This window comes from Rissa tridactyla, chromosome 20 (assembly GCF_028500815.1).
Source record: "Rissa tridactyla isolate bRisTri1 chromosome 20, bRisTri1.patW.cur.20221130, whole genome shotgun sequence".
Lineage (NCBI taxonomy): Eukaryota > Metazoa > Chordata > Aves > Charadriiformes > Laridae > Rissa > Rissa tridactyla.
Window position 1 is genome coordinate 850,352 of NC_071485.1, and position 14,856 is coordinate 865,207.

The 14,856-nt window shown below is 69.5% G+C and overlaps 4 protein-coding genes across 6 annotated transcripts in view; 2 read left to right on the plus strand and 2 right to left on the minus strand.

Moving 5' to 3' along the window:
* C20H2orf68 (chromosome 20 C2orf68 homolog) overlaps window positions 1-1,558 on the plus strand; it is a 1,857-nt gene extending 299 nt beyond the window's left edge. Inside the window, exons 2-5 of one of the 3 annotated variants that reach the window (XM_054180881.1) lie at window positions 41-129; window positions 232-347; window positions 996-1,039; window positions 1,345-1,558. In XM_054180881.1, coding sequence (XP_054036856.1) covers window positions 41-129; window positions 232-347; window positions 996-1,039; window positions 1,345-1,551 — 456 coding nt within the window. In that variant the 3' untranslated portion in view covers window positions 1,552-1,558. Of the gene's footprint in view, window positions 1-8; window positions 130-231; window positions 348-920; window positions 1,040-1,344 lie in introns of those variants that run through there. The other 2 variants (XM_054180880.1, XM_054180882.1) reach the window with 2 other exon arrangements.
* Window positions 1,559-1,635: 77 nt separating this feature from the next.
* Window positions 1,636-4,849, minus strand: LOC128900110 (vesicle-associated membrane protein 5-like). Its single transcript, XM_054180883.1, has 3 exons — window positions 4,701-4,849; window positions 3,490-3,621; window positions 1,636-3,196 (listed from the first exon to the last, which is right to left on the minus strand). Exons 1-3 carry the CDS (start codon window positions 4,701-4,703, stop codon window positions 2,987-2,989), a joined length of 345 nt encoding a protein of 114 aa, XP_054036858.1. The 5' UTR covers window positions 4,704-4,849; the 3' UTR covers window positions 1,636-2,986.
* Window positions 4,850-5,435: 586 nt separating this feature from the next.
* On the minus strand, window positions 5,436-7,548 carry VAMP8 (vesicle associated membrane protein 8). The gene is made up of 3 exons (XM_054225022.1): window positions 7,430-7,548; window positions 6,412-6,600; window positions 5,436-5,656 (listed from the first exon to the last, which is right to left on the minus strand). The coding sequence occupies exons 1-3, from the start codon at window positions 7,430-7,432 to the stop codon at window positions 5,513-5,515; spliced, it is 336 nt and encodes a 111-aa protein (XP_054080997.1). The 5' UTR covers window positions 7,433-7,548; the 3' UTR covers window positions 5,436-5,512.
* Window positions 7,549-7,724: 176 nt separating this feature from the next.
* On the plus strand, window positions 7,725-14,717 carry GGCX (gamma-glutamyl carboxylase). The gene is made up of 15 exons (XM_054180923.1): window positions 7,725-7,743; window positions 7,792-8,028; window positions 8,638-8,796; window positions 9,243-9,408; window positions 10,101-10,179; window positions 10,284-10,390; window positions 10,609-10,772; window positions 11,396-11,655; window positions 12,350-12,481; window positions 12,566-12,717; window positions 12,802-12,971; window positions 13,091-13,221; window positions 13,291-13,438; window positions 13,766-13,961; window positions 14,067-14,717. The coding sequence occupies exons 1-15, from the start codon at window positions 7,725-7,727 to the stop codon at window positions 14,248-14,250; spliced, it is 2,304 nt and encodes a 767-aa protein (XP_054036898.1). The 3' UTR covers window positions 14,251-14,717.
* Window positions 14,718-14,856: the final 139 nt, after the last annotated feature.

A 14,856-nucleotide genomic window follows, 5' to 3' on the forward strand; every position in this document is an offset into this window, starting at 1 on the left:
TCCCCTCTCTGCGGGCCGTTCCCGGCGGTCGCCGATGGAGGCGCCCGCGGGCTGGCGTTGCCGGCCGGGTGGGCGGCTCGATATGAGCCACGGCTTCGTGCGGCACATCCGCCGCAACCAGATCGCCAGGTACCGGGAGGGGCGCGGGGAACGCCCCGGGACCCCCTGTGACATCCCTGCCTTACCCCCACCCGCCGTGCCCCGGTAACCCCCGGTCCCCCCGGTGCGCAGGGACGCCTACGAGAGGGCGGTGCGGCAGGCGCGGGGGCGGGCGCGGGGCCGGCTCACCCCCACCCCCTCCCGGCCCCGCCGCCCCGACCAGCAGGTGTACCGGCCCCGGCGGCCCGGTGAGCGGCGGGGCACGCAGGGCTGGGGGAGCATCCACGGCGGGGGAGGGCGGGACATGGGGGCACCCAGGGGATGGTTTGGGGCACGGGCGGGGGGGAAGGGACCGAAGGGGGCGACAGGGCGGGGGGAGCACCCGAGGGTGACCGAGGAGGGGGGCACCTGAGGGAGCAATGGGGATACGGTGCAACTAAGGGGGGGGGGGGCACCCATAGGGTGGAAAGGGATGGGGGGCACCCGGAGATGGATTGGGGCATGGGGGGGCACTGAACGGTGGGGGGGAAGCGGGAGGAAAGCGGGGATAGGGGGCACCCCAGGGTGGGCTGAGACATGGGGGGCACTCGAGGGTGGGGGGGGACCCCACGGTGGGCTGGGAGAGGGGGAGGTTCCCGAGGGAACGATGGGATGGGGGGGACCCATGGCTGGGGGGAAGGGGGGGGTACCCCAGGGTGGGCTGGGGCATGGGGGGGGCACCCGGGAGATGGTTGGGGATGGGGGGTAGCCCTGGGGGGGGGGTTGTGCACCCAATGGGGGGGGGGGGCACTGGCTGCCCCCTGAGGGTGCAGGTGCCGCAGGGGGGTCCCGGGGGAGACGCCAACCCGGGCCCACCCCCCGCCGACACGCGTGGACCCCGGCTCTTCTGCCTGGAGTACGAGGGGGACGACGGCCACGTCACCGCTGTCATCGTGCACCAGGTGGGGACCCCAGCGTCCAGGCACACCCCCCGGGTGGGGGCAGCTGGGCAGGGGCACCCATGGGTGCAGGGGGCTGGGGGACAAGGAGAGGGGGGACACTGTGTGCGGGGTGGGGGGGGAGTCGGGGCTCCCATGGGTGCGGGAAGTGGGGTCATGGGGTCCCTGGTGGGTGCTGGCTTCCCTGGGATGCAGTGGGAGGGTGGGGGGGTGCCACCGGCGGGCAGTGGGGGCCCGTGGGGTAGGGGGGGTGCCACCGTGGGGCAGGGGTGCTGCTGTGGAGCAGGCAGGTGACGGGGTGCCGCAGGGGGGACAGCGCGGAGGAGGAGGTGACACGGCGGGTGTGCGCCCGGAGCCCGCTGGAGCCCGCCCTGCGCCGAGCCCTCTGCCAGCGGGTGCAGGACGAGCTCAGCAAGCGCCGAGGGACGGGGTGACGCTGCCACCCCCCCGGGACACTGCCGCCCCCCCGGGGATGGGTGCCAGCCGCTGCCTGGTGTCAGTAAAGGTGCTGTGAGGCTCCAGTGTCTGGATCTGCTTGGGGAAACTGAGGCACGGGGGAGGGGTCCCGCTGTGTCACCGTGTCATGTCCCCATTGCTATGGGTGCCACCCATGGGTGACAATGGGTGCCGTGTCCCCAGGGACCCCCCCCCTTCCTCTCCCCTCCCCGAGGTTCCCATCCCCTGCCCGGGTGCCATTGTGTCCCCAGGTCCCCATCTCGGTGGCAGGGCCACAGCACCCTCCTGTCCTCCCCCACCCTGGGTTGGTGGCACCTGGGGACGAGACCGGGTGTCCCCAGGACGGGTCCCCTGGTTTCTTATTGCGGGGGTCTCCCCAGTAGCGGGTTGTGCTGGTTTATTGTGGCAGGGTCCCTCCCGACCCATTGCTGTTGTTGGGTCTCCCGGGAGTGAGACGTGGGGGCTGGTTATTGCGGGCTCTCCCCAGATCCGGTCCTGCAGGGTCGTTATTGCCGGGTCACCTCGGAGCAAGGCATGGCGGTTCGTTATTGTAGGGTCTCCCCGGAGATCATCCCACGGGCTTGTTATTGTAGGGCCCTCCCTGGAGGGGGTCCTGCCGCTCTGCTGTTGTCGGGTCTCCCCAAAACAAGTCCCGGTGCTTATTTATTGTAGGGTCTCCGTGGAAATCATTGTGCTGCCCTGTTATCGTAGGGTCTCTCCAGAGATCGTCCTGATGGTTTATTATTGTAGGGTCCGCGCAGACATCGTCCCACTGCTCTGTTATCGTAGTGTCTCCCCAAAATAACTCCTACGGCTTGTTTACTGTAGGGTCTTCCTGTAGCGGGTCCTGTTGGTTTATTATTGTAGGGTCTCCTCGGAGGTGGTGGTGGGGGGGTGTCTGTCATTTTTGTTATCGTAGGGTCTCCTCAAAGCAGGTCCTGGTGCTTATTTGGAGTCTCACCGGAGATCATCCTGCTGCTCTGTTATTGTAGGGTCTCCCTGGTAGGGGGTCCGGCACGATTGTTATCGTAGCGCCTTCCTGCAGATCATCCCACCAGTTTGTTATTGTAGGGGCTCCCCAGAGCAGATCCTGGTGCTCGTTTATCATGGGGTCTCCCTGGAGTGGGTCCTGCCGGTTTGTTGTTGTGGGGTCTACCCCAAGCTGATCCTGCCGGTTTGTTATTGTAGGGTCTCCCCAGACAAGTCCTGGTGCTCATTTATTGTGGGGTCTCACCAGAGATCACCCTGCTGCTCTGTTATCGTAGGGTCTCCCCGGAGGGGGGTCCTGCCGGTTTGTTATTGTAGGGTCTCCCCGGAGGGGGTCCTGCCGGTTTGTTATTGGGTCTTCTCAAAGCTGCGCCTGCTGGTGTGTTATTGTAGGGTCTCCCTAAAACAAGTCCTGGTTCTTATTTATCACAGGGTGCCCCCAGAACAGATCCTGCCGGTTTGTTATTGTAGGGTCTCCCAAAGTCCCAGCCATAACTCTGGGGGGTTCATTCCCCCCCCCCGGAGGGGGTAGGGGGGGGGACAGTGACGGTGAGGGTGACGATGGTGGGGGCTGGCCGTGACAGCCATATGGCCAGGCCGAGGGCGAGGAGGAGGAGGAAGGCGGCGATGAGGCCGATGGCTGCCAGGCGCCAGCGCCGGTGTCCCCTGCGCTGCTGCTGCGCCACCGCCCGGGTGCTGCGGGTGAAGGCTTTGCCCTGCGGGGACAGCGCCGGGGGGGCTATAGGGTATCCCACATCCCCCCCACCCCGGGCCATACAGGCCTATGGGGGTGGGGGGGGCACTATAGGGACCCTGTGGGTCGTGTGTCCCTATAGTGCGTCTCCCCGCCTGGGGCTGTGTGTCCCTATAGCGTCCCCTGGGGCTGTATGTCCCTAGAGTGTGTGTCCCCCCCCTGAACCCCGGGACTGTGTGTCCCCTGCAGGGCTGTATGTCCCTATCGTGTGTGTCTCCCCCCCTGCCGTGGCTGTAGGTGCCGGTGGGTGCTCACCATGGCGCACAGCTCCTGGGCCCGGGTGTCGAGGTCGCTGAGGCGCCCGTCCCGCTCCAGAGCGCGGGCGAAGTTCTGCTTCATCAGCTCTGTCACCTCCTCTGCCTCGCGCTGGCACTGTGCCAGCCCCGCCTGGGGACACGGGGGGGGGTGGGGACATGGGGACACCATGGGGATGGGGCATAGGGGGACCAGGGGGACATGGGGACCTTGGGGACAAGGGCACCGCGGCGAAGGGGAACCATGGGGACAATGGGGATGTAGGGGACCACGGGGACACAGGGACCACAGGGACAAGGACACTGCAGGGAAGGGGCACCATGGGGACATAGGGGACCATGGGGACCTTGGGGACATGGGGATCTTGGGGACAAGGACACTGCAGGGAAGGGGCATAGGAGGACTTTGGGGATGAGACCCTGGGGACATGGGGACCTTGGGGACAAGGACAATGCAGGGAAGGGGCACAATGGGGACATCAGGGGCCCAGGGGGACATATGGGGTCACAGGGACCATGGGGACCATAGGGCCAAAGGCACCATGGGGACAAGGGTGCTGTGAGACGGTGGCACATAGGGACCATGGGGACATGGACACCACAGGAACGGGGCACATGGGGACATAGTCACCATGAGGAGGGGTTGCACAGGGACATGGGGACCACGGGCACCCTGGCACCAGGCAGAGGGGGCACATGGGGACCATGGGGACACAGGAACCATGGGGCACACCCAGACCACGGGGCCAGGGACGCCATGGGGATGGGGCAGAGAAGGGACATGGGGACAGGGCACGGGGGCCAGGGGCACTGTGGGGTCAGGGCACACACAGGGACACGGGGACGCCAGGGCACGGGGGGGGGCCGGGGCACGGAGAGGGGGGGCGGCAGGGCTGGGGGACACGGGGACCCCGGGGCCGGGACACCGGGACGGGGTGTGGGGGGGGACACGGAGGGAGACGGAAAATTCCACGCGGGCCACCCCCACCCCCGGGGCCGCGTCCCTCCCGGCAGCAGGAAGAGCCCGGGGTCACCGGGACTGGGGGCGGGGGCGGGTGCACGTGTGTCCCCAAGCCCCCGGGGTGGTGGTGGGGGGGGGGGGTCCCCCCGTGTCCCGTCCTCCCCCCGGTGCCGGTGTCCCCCCCCCCCCCGGAAAACGAAAGCGAAAGCGGCAACGGAGCGCCCCCCCCCCCCTCCCCCCCCGGCGCTCACCATGGTCCCGCGGGGGCGGTACCGGGCTCGGTGCCGGTACCGGAGCGCCCGTCCCGGTCCCCGACCCCGTCCCGGTCCCGATCCCCGGCCCCGTCCCGCCCCGGCCCCAGCGGCCGCGCCCGGCGGGAGGGACCGGGACCGCCCCCCCGGTTCCGCGTGTGTCCCCTCCCCGGGCGCCCCCGGCCCCGCAACCCCCCCAGAGGCGGTGTCCCCAGGAGCCCCCCCGGGACCCCCATGCCCCCGCGTCCCCCAGGACCCCCCACTCAGCCCCCCCCCCCCCAAGTCCCCTCAGATGTGGGTCCCCCCAGGACCCCCCAGCCCTGAGTCCCCCAAAGCCCCCCCCATCCCTACAGCCACCAGATGTGGGTGCATGTCCCCGACTCCCCCCCCACTCAAGCCCCCCATGTCCCTGCAGCCCCCCGAGATGTGGCTCCCCCGAGATGTGGGTCCCGCTGGGACCCCCGTGTCCCCAAAACCCCTCAGACGTGGATCCCCCCAGGGACCATCCCCCCCAACATCCCCCCCATACCTGGGTCCCCTGGGACCCCCGTGTGCCCACCCCTGCCCCCCCCCGGGCCCTGTCAGGGTGGCGGTGCCACCACACACTGAACCCTTTGTCCCTTGGCACCAGCCGCCCGCCTGGCACCGCTCCCCACCCCCCCGGGCACAGCGCCCGCCTGTCCCCACACGTGTCCCCACGCGTGTGCTCCCCCCGGCGCGCACACACACTCAGCCCCACACAGCTCGTCATCCCTGTATTCCCCGGGGACACGGGGGTGGTCGGGGGGTCCCCGGGGCGGGGACGGGGGGCTCTAGGTGGGGATGGTGCCAGTGGCCAGGAGGATGATGAGGACGAGCACGATGGCGCCCACGAGGCCGAGGATGACGAGCAGCTTCACGTTCTTCCACCAGTACCGGCGGGCCATCTTCTGCGACGTCGTCTTGAAGTGCTCCGACTGCGGGGACACTGCTCAGGGGGGCACTCGGGGACACCCACTGCCACCCCGGGGACACCCACTGTGACCCTGGGGACCTCCCACTGCCAACCCTAGGGACGCCCCACTGCCACCTTGGGGACACGCCACTGTGACCCCAGGGACAGTCGCCGCCAGCCTGGGGACACCCCACTGCCACCTGAGGGACACCCGCAGCGACCCCAGGGACACCTGCTGCCACCCTGGGGACACCCAGTTGCCACCCCAAGGACTCTAACTGCCACCCTGGGGACCCTCTGCTGCCACCCTGGGGACCACCTGCTTCCACCGTGCCGACACCCCTCTGCCAGCCTTGGGCACACCTCTCTGCCATGCCAGGGACACCAACCGCCACTCTGGGGACCCTCTGCTGCCACCCTTGGGGACCTCCCTGCCACCCCAGGGACCCCCTGCTGCCACCCAAGTGCCCCAGAGCCCCCTCAGGGACCCCGTGTGCCACAGCCCCATGTCCCCCCAGGGTCCCAGCACCAGCCTGAAGACCCAGTGCCACCACAGGGCCCCCATACTGGGCCCCCCGGTGACGCTGTGCCACCTCAGGGACCCAATGGCCACCCCTGAGGACCCTGTGCCCACCTTGGGGACCCGGTATCCCACCTTGGGGACCTTGTGCCCCATCTTGGGGACCCTGTGTCACCTCAAGGACCCCATGTCCCATCCTGGGGACCCTGTGCCACCCTGGTGACCCCGTGCCCGCCCCGGTGACGCCGTGCCCTCACGGTGGCCTCCAGGTCCTGGCTCTTGCTGTGGAGCTGCTCCAGGTTCTCGCCCCGTGCCAGGATCCGCTCCACGTTCTGGGTCATGATGGTTTTGACGCCCTCCACCTCCTGCTGCAGCGCCCGCACGCGCCCGCTGTCCCCCGCGCTGCCCGTCACGCCGCCCATGGCACTGCCCGCCACGCTGCCCGCCTGCTGACACAGCGCCGGCGTCAGGGGGGCCACCCAAGCACCCGCCACCGCCCCGGGCACCCCCCCAGCACCCCACATGTACCCTGGGCGTGCCCCCGAGTGCCCCGCACAGACCCCTGGCACCCCCCCAGAACCCCATGAGCACCCCTTGAGCACCCCATACACACCCTTCGGGCACCCCACATACACCCCCGTGAGAACCCCATAGGCACCGCACATACACCCTGGGCACCCCCAAGCACCCCACAGCACCCCACGCCCACCCGAAGCGCCTGCCAACCGCCCTGGACGATGCCCAGGCACTTCCCTAAGCACCCCGTAGGCACCGCAAGCTCCTCCCGAGCCCCTCGAGCCCCCCACACGCACCCCCCCGAGCCCCCCACAGGCACCCCGAGCCCCCCATCGGCACCCCGAGCGCCCCGCAGGTGCCCCATGTCCACCCCAAGCACCTGCCAGGCCCCCCATCGGCACTTCCCCACACACCCTATAGGCACCCCCAGGCGCCCCCCAGCACCCTGCAGCCACCCCCCAGCGCCCGCCTGTACCCCGGGCACCCCCCGGGCACCCCCCGGGCACCCCCCAAGCGCCCCACAGGCGCCGTATGTCCCACCCCAAGCTCCTGCCGACCCCCCACCGGCACCTCCCCGAGCGCCCCGCCGGCACCCCGAGCCCCTCGCGGCACCCACAGCTTCCCCTTGGCCCTCCACAGGTACCCCAGACCCCCGGACACCCCCCTGGGGGCCCCCCGCACCCACCCAGCCCCTGCCCGGCCCCCCCCAGGCGCCCCACAGCCCCCCAAGCGCCCCCTGTGACCCCCCCCCGGGCCCACCATGGCCGCTCCGCTCCGTCCCGCCGCTGCCCGCGGCGGCCCCCGACCCCTGACCCCTGACCCCGCCCCCCCGGGGCTTCCGGGAACGGCGGCAGTGGGAGGGGGCGGGGTGAGGGGTCGCGGCGGGGCCGAGGGCGGTGACGGCGGGGCTGAGGGGTCGCGGCGGGGTCAGGGGTGACGGGGGTTGGGGGTGACAGGGGTGGGGGGGCGGGGGGGGACGGGGACGGGGGCGGGGTCGCGAGAAGGCCACGCCCCGTGACGTGGCGGGGCGTGGCGAGGGGGCGTGGCCGTGGCGATGGCGGCGGCGGCGGCGGGTACGGACCGGGGGGGGGGGGGGAGAAGGGCGCTCGGTGCCCCGTGACCCCTGACCTTCGCCCCCCGTGTAGGCCCGGCGCGGCGGAGGCGGGCGGAGCGGGGGGAGGCGGCGGGGTCGCCCCGGTCCCCCCCGGCCCCGGTCCCGGTCCCGGCCCCCGGCCCCGGCCCGGCTCGGCGCCTGCTGGGCTTCGACCTGCGGGAGCTGGCGCGCTGGGAGCGCTTCGTGCGGCTGCTGCACCGGCCCACCGACCCCGCCGCGCTCGGGGCCTTCCGCGGGGCCTTCGGTGAGGGGACGGGGACGGGGACGGGGGGCTCCGGTGAGGGGGGAACGGCGGGGAGCGGGGAGGGTGGGGGGGACTGGGGATGGCTGTGGTGAGGGGGGGGGTCAGGGGGAACCGAGTGGACCGAGGGGACGGGGAGAGGCCGGGGAACGGGGCGCCTTCGGTGAGGGGGGATCAGGGGACCGGGGGGGGGCTTCGGTGAGGGGGGGGACCAGGGGGGCCGGGCGGACCGAGGGGGCTCCGGTGAGGGGGCGATTGAGGGATCGGGGGGACGGGGGGGAGAGACCGGGGTGACTTCAGTGAGGGGGGGGGACCAGGGGGAGCTGGGGGCACTGGGGTTTGTTGGGGGGGGACTGTGGGGTGTGTCGCCAGGCACGGGGGGGCTCAGGGGCATCGTAAGGGGGGATGGGGGGATCCCGGGGGGACCCGGGCGTCTGAGGGGACCCAGGTGTCCGGGCCTGGACACGTCACCACCGGAGCCAAGGTCCAGGCGGAGGTTTGGTGGGGGTGGGGACAGCGGGGGGGGTCGGTGTCCGCCTGGACGCCTGGGTCCCCCCGCAGGCCCGTCCCGGGGGGGGGTCGCTGACCGCCCGCCCTCCCGCCCGCCCGCAGGGCTGCTGATGGCGCTGGACGTGCCGCAGGAGCGGGGCCTGGGGCAGCTGGACCAGCGGTTCCTGGACGGGCTGGAGGTCTGTCGCTTCCCGCTGCTGCCCTTCCTGCGGCCGCTGCCCCTCGACTGGATGTACCTGCTCTACACCGTCATGTTCCTGGGTACGGGGACGGCGGGTGGGATGGGGACGGGCACGGGGACGGGCACTGGGAGTGGGATGAGGGACTGGGACAGGGACGGGCACAGGGAGCGGGACGGGCGCTGGGACTGGGGTGAGGGACTGGGACAGGGACGGGCATTGGGACTGGCACTGGGATGGGCACGGGGCCGGGGACAGCCACGGGGATGGCCAAAGGGACTGGGATGAGCACTGGGAGAGGGATGGGCACTGGGACTGGCACGGAGACAGGGATCGGGAGGGGAACCGGGGAAGGATGGGGACAGGCAGGGGGTGGCACCGGGACAGGTACCACAATGGCAATGCGGACCAGGCACCGAGATGGCCACTGGGGGGTGGCGCCGGGGAGAGGGGACGCGTCCCCGTGGTTGAGGGGACACTGGGAGGGGAAGCGGGGACAGGGGGACGGGACGGCTGCGGTGCCCGCAGGGGCGCTGGGCATCATGCTGGGGTGCTGCTACCGCCTGAGCTGCGCCGCCTTCCTGGGGCCCTACTGGTACCTGCTGCTGCTGGACAAGACCTCCTGGAACAACCACTCCTACCTCTACGGGCTGCTGGCCTTCCAGCTGGCGCTGATGGGCGCCGACCGCTACGGGTGGGCACCGCCGCTGCCCACCGCCCACCCCTGCGCTCCCCGGGGCACCCCAGGGTTTTAGCAGGGTCCCCCAAGGTCCCCATGGGGCGTCACTGGGTAGCCCGAGTGGCACGGGCATGGGGGGGCCTGCAGGGCACCGACGTCACTGTGGTGTTGGGTCGCCTGTGGGGTGGCGCGGTCCCTGGTGCCCCCCATAACGCTGGGTCCCCACGGCGTGACATAAGGATCCCCCACTGGACTGGGGTCCCCATGGTTCTGTGTCCCCATGGGGTGGCACAGTCCCTGGTGTCCCCCATGGCTCTGTGTCCCCATGGAGTGGCATAAGGATCCCCCCCCGCACCAGGGTCCCCTGGCTCTAGGTCCCCAGAGGGTGGCCGTGGCCCAGGTGTGTCCTCCCCATGGCTGTGGGCCCCCACAGGGTGACAAAGGATCCCCGAGATCCCCTGTGGCAGCAGGGTCCCCATGGGGTGGCACGGACCCCGGTGGCTGGGTGCCATGAACCCCTGTGGCACCAGGGTCCCTGTGGTGCTGTGTCCCCAGGGGGTGGCCCTGGCGTCCCCACGGCACCAGGGTATCCCCGTGGCTCCGGGTCTCTGTGGGGTGGTGGCACATGTCCTCTACAGCACTGGCGGTGGAGGTGACAGTGGCCTGGTCACCCCTTTCCTCCGGGGGGGATCCCCATGTCCCTGCAGGTCTGTGGACGGGCTCCTCCGTCCCCAGAAGAGGAACGCCCACGTGCCGCTGTGGAACTACGCCCTGCTGCGTGCCCAGGTGGGCGCCCAGACACTGGGGTCCCTCGTCCCCTGCCCCGGACACTTGGGTCCCCTCTGGGACCCCCCCCCCCTGACCCCCTTCCCCATCACCCCTTCCCACAGATCTTCATCGTCTACTTCATCGCGGGGCTGAAGAAGCTGGACGCCGACTGGGTGGGCGGCTACTCCATGAACACCCTCGCCCGCCACTGGCTCTTCGCGCCCTTCAAGTGAGGATGAGGAGGGTGACGGGGACGGGGTGAGGATGAGGACAGTGGGGGGGGGGGGGCGGTGCTAGGGACGAGGTGAGAAAGAGGAAGCTGATGGGAGGGGGACGGAGTGAGGATTAGGACGAGGAGGGTGACGGGGGGGTGACAGGGTGAGGGTGAGGAGGGTGATGGGGACGGGATGAGGATGAGGAGGGTGACCCCCCACCCCCCCCCCGCAGGCTGGTGCTGTCGGAGGAGATGACCAGCCTGCTGGTGGTGCACGGGGGGGGGCTGGTGCTCGACCTCTCCGCCGGCTTCCTCCTCTTCTTCGACGCCACCCGGCCCCTCGCCCTCGTCTTCGTCACCTACTTCCACTGCATGAACTCCCAGCTCTTCAGCATTGGTGAGGCACGGGGGGGGGCACCCCCAAAGGACCCCAAACACTGGCAGGGGCACCCAGGCACCCTCCCACCCCCAGCCCCCCCCCCCCAGAGCACCCCCAGCTTGGGCAGGGGCACCCCTGGAGCACCCCATACCAGGGCAGGGGCACCTGGGCACCCCCTCAAAACATCCCCAGCTGGGGCGGGGGCACCCAGGCACCCTCCAACCCCCCCCCAGAAGCACCCCCAGCCCAGACAGGACACCTTCAAACCCCCCCAAAGCACCCTGAGCCTGGGGAGATGCACCCCCGGGCACCCCCATCCTGGGCAGGGACACCCAAACACCCACAAAACACCCCAACCAGGGCAGGGGCACCCCTGGAGCACCCCTATTCTGGGCAGAGCCACCTGGGCACCCTCTGCACCCCGTCCCCTCCCCATCCCACCCCCCCAAAACACCCCCAACCCAGGCAGGGCACCCTCAGACCCCCACAAAGCACCCCTACCCTGTGCAGGGGCACCCCAGGAGCACCCCCTATTTTGGGCAGGGGCACCCAGACCCCCTCCCCGCCACCTTGGGGGACCCCCAGGGTGCGGTCTGCGGTCAGAGGGTCCCTGAGGGGTGCCGTGCCCCCCCCCCCCCCAGGGATGTTCTCCTACACCATGCTGGCCAGCAGCGGGCTGTTCTGCCACCCCAGCTGGCCCCGTCGGCTCTGCGCCCGCTTCCCCCCCTGGCTGCGGGGGGTCCTGCCCAGCACCCAGCCCCCCCGCACAAGCCCCGACTGTCACTACGGGGGGCGGGGAGGGCGGGGGGGCCTTCGGCCTCGCCAGCACCTGGCCGCCGCCTTCACCGTCCTCTACGTGCTGGAGCAGCTCTTCTTGCCCTACTCCCACTTCATCACCCAGGTGGGGGCATTGCAGGGGGGGGCAAAGGGGGGACCGAGGGGCACGGCCAGGGGCGAGGGGTCATTTCTGGGGACATGGGGGGCATTTTTAGGGATGTAGGGGACATTTTTGGGGATGTGGGTTATTTTGGGGGACATGGGATGATACTTTTTAGGACACGGGGGGATTTTGTGGGACGTGGGGGGCATTTCTGGGGATACGTGGGTTATTTTTGTGGACGTGGGGGGGGGTATTTTTTAGGACGTGGGGGCATTTTAGGGGGCTTGGGGGGCATTTTTGGGGACACAGGGGTGTGAAAGGACACTTGGGTCTGGGGGGGGGATGCTGGAGGGGGTGCCGCTGGGGGTACAAGGGGACAATGCTGGGGGAGGGGGGGGGGGGGGCTTGGGGTGAGGGCAGTGCTCGGGGCGGGGGGGGCAGGGTGGGTAAGGGAGTGTTATTGGGGACACAGGGATGAGGGGGCTGGGGGGGACATGGGCACGTGGGGAACAGCGTTGGGGGAACACGGCGGGGGGGGGGGCACTGCCAAGGGAGGGGGCTCACCCAGGGGATGAAGGAGAGGGCATCCAGGTGTCCCCCCCATCCCCTCCATGTCACCGTGGGGTGGGGGACAACACTGTCCCCTGGTGTCAACCCTCCACCCTGTGTGTGTGTGTGTGTGTGTCCTGTCGTCCCGTTTCCCCCCCCCCAACAGGGCTACAACAACTGGACCAATGGCCTGTATGGCTACTCCTGGGACATGATGGTTCACTCCCGCTTCCACCAGCACGTCAAGATCACCTACCGGGACGGGCTCACCGGGGAGGTGGGCTACCTCAAACCGGGGGTGAGTAGGGACCCCAGAGCAGGGCAGGGGGACACGGGGCAGGGGGGGTGGTCCCCACAACCAGGGGACAACCCCTCCGGGCAGGTGTTCACGCAGAGCCGGCGCTGGAAGGACCACGCGGACATGCTGAAGCAATACTCAACCTGCCTGAGCCAGCTGCTGCCCCGCTACAACGTCTCCCAGCCCCAGATCTACTTCGACGTCTGGGTCTCCATCAACGACCGCTTCCAACAAAGGTCTGGGGGGACCCACACGATTTGGGGCCGGGGGGGGGGTGGCGGGGGGGGGCTGCGGGGGTGCTGACAGCCTGTCCCCTGCAGACTGGTGGACCCGCGGGTGGACCTGGTGCGGGCGCCGTGGTCCCCGTGGAGCCCCACGCCGTGGGTGCTGCCGCTGCTGCTGGAGCTCTCGCCGTGGCGCCAGCGGCTGCAGGAGCTGGAGAACCAGCTGGACGGACACACCGACGCTGTCTTCATCGCCGACTTCCCTGGTACAGGGATTGGTGGGGATCCTCTGGGCTTGGGGGGGGGGGGGCACCCCAGGGGGTGAATGCCCACCTTTGGGGGGGGGGGGGGGGGGGCTGCACCCCTTTTTTGGTGTTTTTTCCAGGCCTGCACCTGGAGAACTTCGTCAGCGAGGACCTGGGTAACACCAGCCTGCGGGTGCTGCGGGGAGAGGTGCTGGTGGAGCTGGTGGAGCAGCAGCGCAACCACTCCCTGCGGGAGGGCGAGGGGATGCAGGTGAGGGCCTGCAGGGACACTGGGGGAGGCGTGGGGCATTCCTGAAGCGTGCTGACCCCCCCACACCAGCTGCCGGCGGGGCAGTACCACAAGGTGCACACGGTGTCAGCGGAGCCCTCCTGCTACATGTACCTCTATGTCAACACCACGGCTCTGGCGCTGGAGAGGAACCTGACGCGGCTGCAGGAGCTGCGGGAGCAGGTGCAGAACGGCACCGGTGAGCACCGGGGTGGAAGGTCTCAGGGACCCTACCCAAATCCCCCCCCCCACCCCCCGCCCCAGCTCACCCTGAGCACTGGGGTTGGAAGGTCTTGGGAACCACCCCCCACCCCCCCCAATCCCAATCACCCCCCAGCTCACCCCGAGCACCAGGGCTCGAAAGTCTCAGGGCCACCCCCAAATCTCCCCCCTGAGCGCTGGGGGGGGAGGGTTGGAAGGTCTCGGGGACCCCCCAGCACAAATCTCCCCCCCAGTTCACCAGGGCTGGGAGGTCTCGGGGATCCCCCAACTCCCCCCCAGCTCCCCCGGTCTCTGGTCCCTGCAGCAAAGGAGCCGCTGCCCCCTGAGCTGCGGCCCATCCTGGGGGAGCTGCCAGTGCCGGGGACCCCCCCAGACCCGCTAGTGTCAGCGTTCCTGCGGCGGCAGCAGCGTCTGGAGGAGCAGCAGCGGCGGCGGGAGGCCAGCCTGGCCCAGCGCCTCCTCCGCTTCCTCCGCAAGAAATTCTACCTCTTCCGCCGCAGGTAAGACCCCCAAAATCACTCACTTCCCCCCCTCCCTCCCCCCCGCCTTAAATTTGCCTCTTCCCCCCCTGCCCCCACCCCCCTTTGACACCCCACCTCTCGCAGCGCCCTGATGACCTGCATCTCCCTGCGCAACCTGGCGCTGGGCCGGCCGCCCCTGCAGCAGCTGGCCCAGGAGGTGGCCTTCGCCAACTGGCGCGGCGAGGAAGAGGAGGCTCGGCCGGAGGGCGAGGGGGGGGCACAGGGGTCCACGAGCTCTGAGCACCCCCAAGAACCTCACATTTTTTAAGCCCCACCCTCCCCTGTGCCTTAGTTTCCCCGGGGTGGAGGCAGATAACGGTCGAACGCAGCAGTTTTATTGAGATTTCTTTTTTTTCTTTTTGGAATTGGTGAAATCGAGACAAATTGTAATAAAACCTCCAGAAAAAAAATATTAAGAACAAAAAAAAACAAAAAAAAAAAACCAAAAAAAAAAACAGAGGAGGGAAAAAAAAAAAAAATAGAAAAGAGAGAGAAAGCCCCCCGCCATCACCCCCACCCCCCCAAGGCACTTCTGGGGGCGCCGGCCCCCCCGGGACGGGCAGGTAAACAAGCCGGCTTCTCTGTACCACACCGGCCAAATGCGCCACGGTCCCAGGGCCGGGCAGCCCCAGCTCCTGCCTGCCCCTCTCCCCCTCCACCAATAAACCCAATTTTCCCCCTTTTTCACTCCGATTGAGAGGCCCCCGGGGCCTCCTCGGAGCAGGGGGGGGGGAAGGTGGCTGGAGGGGGGGTGAGGGGGCTGGGGGGGGCTTTCAGGAAAATCAAGAGCTGCCGTCTGAGCCCGGGGGCTTCTCTGTACTCACGCCCCGCGCCTCAGCACACAATAAATACACCGCTAGAAAAAAAACGTTCA

Bases quoted from the DNA above. Each gene is read 5' to 3' on its own strand.
- LOC128900110 (XM_054180883.1), bottom strand. The intron at 3,197-3,489 runs GTGAGCACCCAC...CTGTCCCCGCAG, and splicing joins CCCAGGAGCTGTGCGCCATG to GGCAAAGCCTTCACCCGCAG.
- VAMP8 (XM_054225022.1), bottom strand. The intron at 5,657-6,411 runs GTGAGGGCACGG...GTGTCCCCGCAG, and splicing joins GCCAGGACCTGGAGGCCACC to TCGGAGCACTTCAAGACGAC.
- GGCX (XM_054180923.1), top strand. The intron at 8,029-8,637 runs GTGAGGGGACGG...GCCCGCCCGCAG, and splicing joins GGCCTTCCGCGGGGCCTTCG to GGCTGCTGATGGCGCTGGAC. The intron at 11,656-12,349 runs GTGGGGGCATTG...CCCCCCCAACAG, and splicing joins ACTCCCACTTCATCACCCAG to GGCTACAACAACTGGACCAA.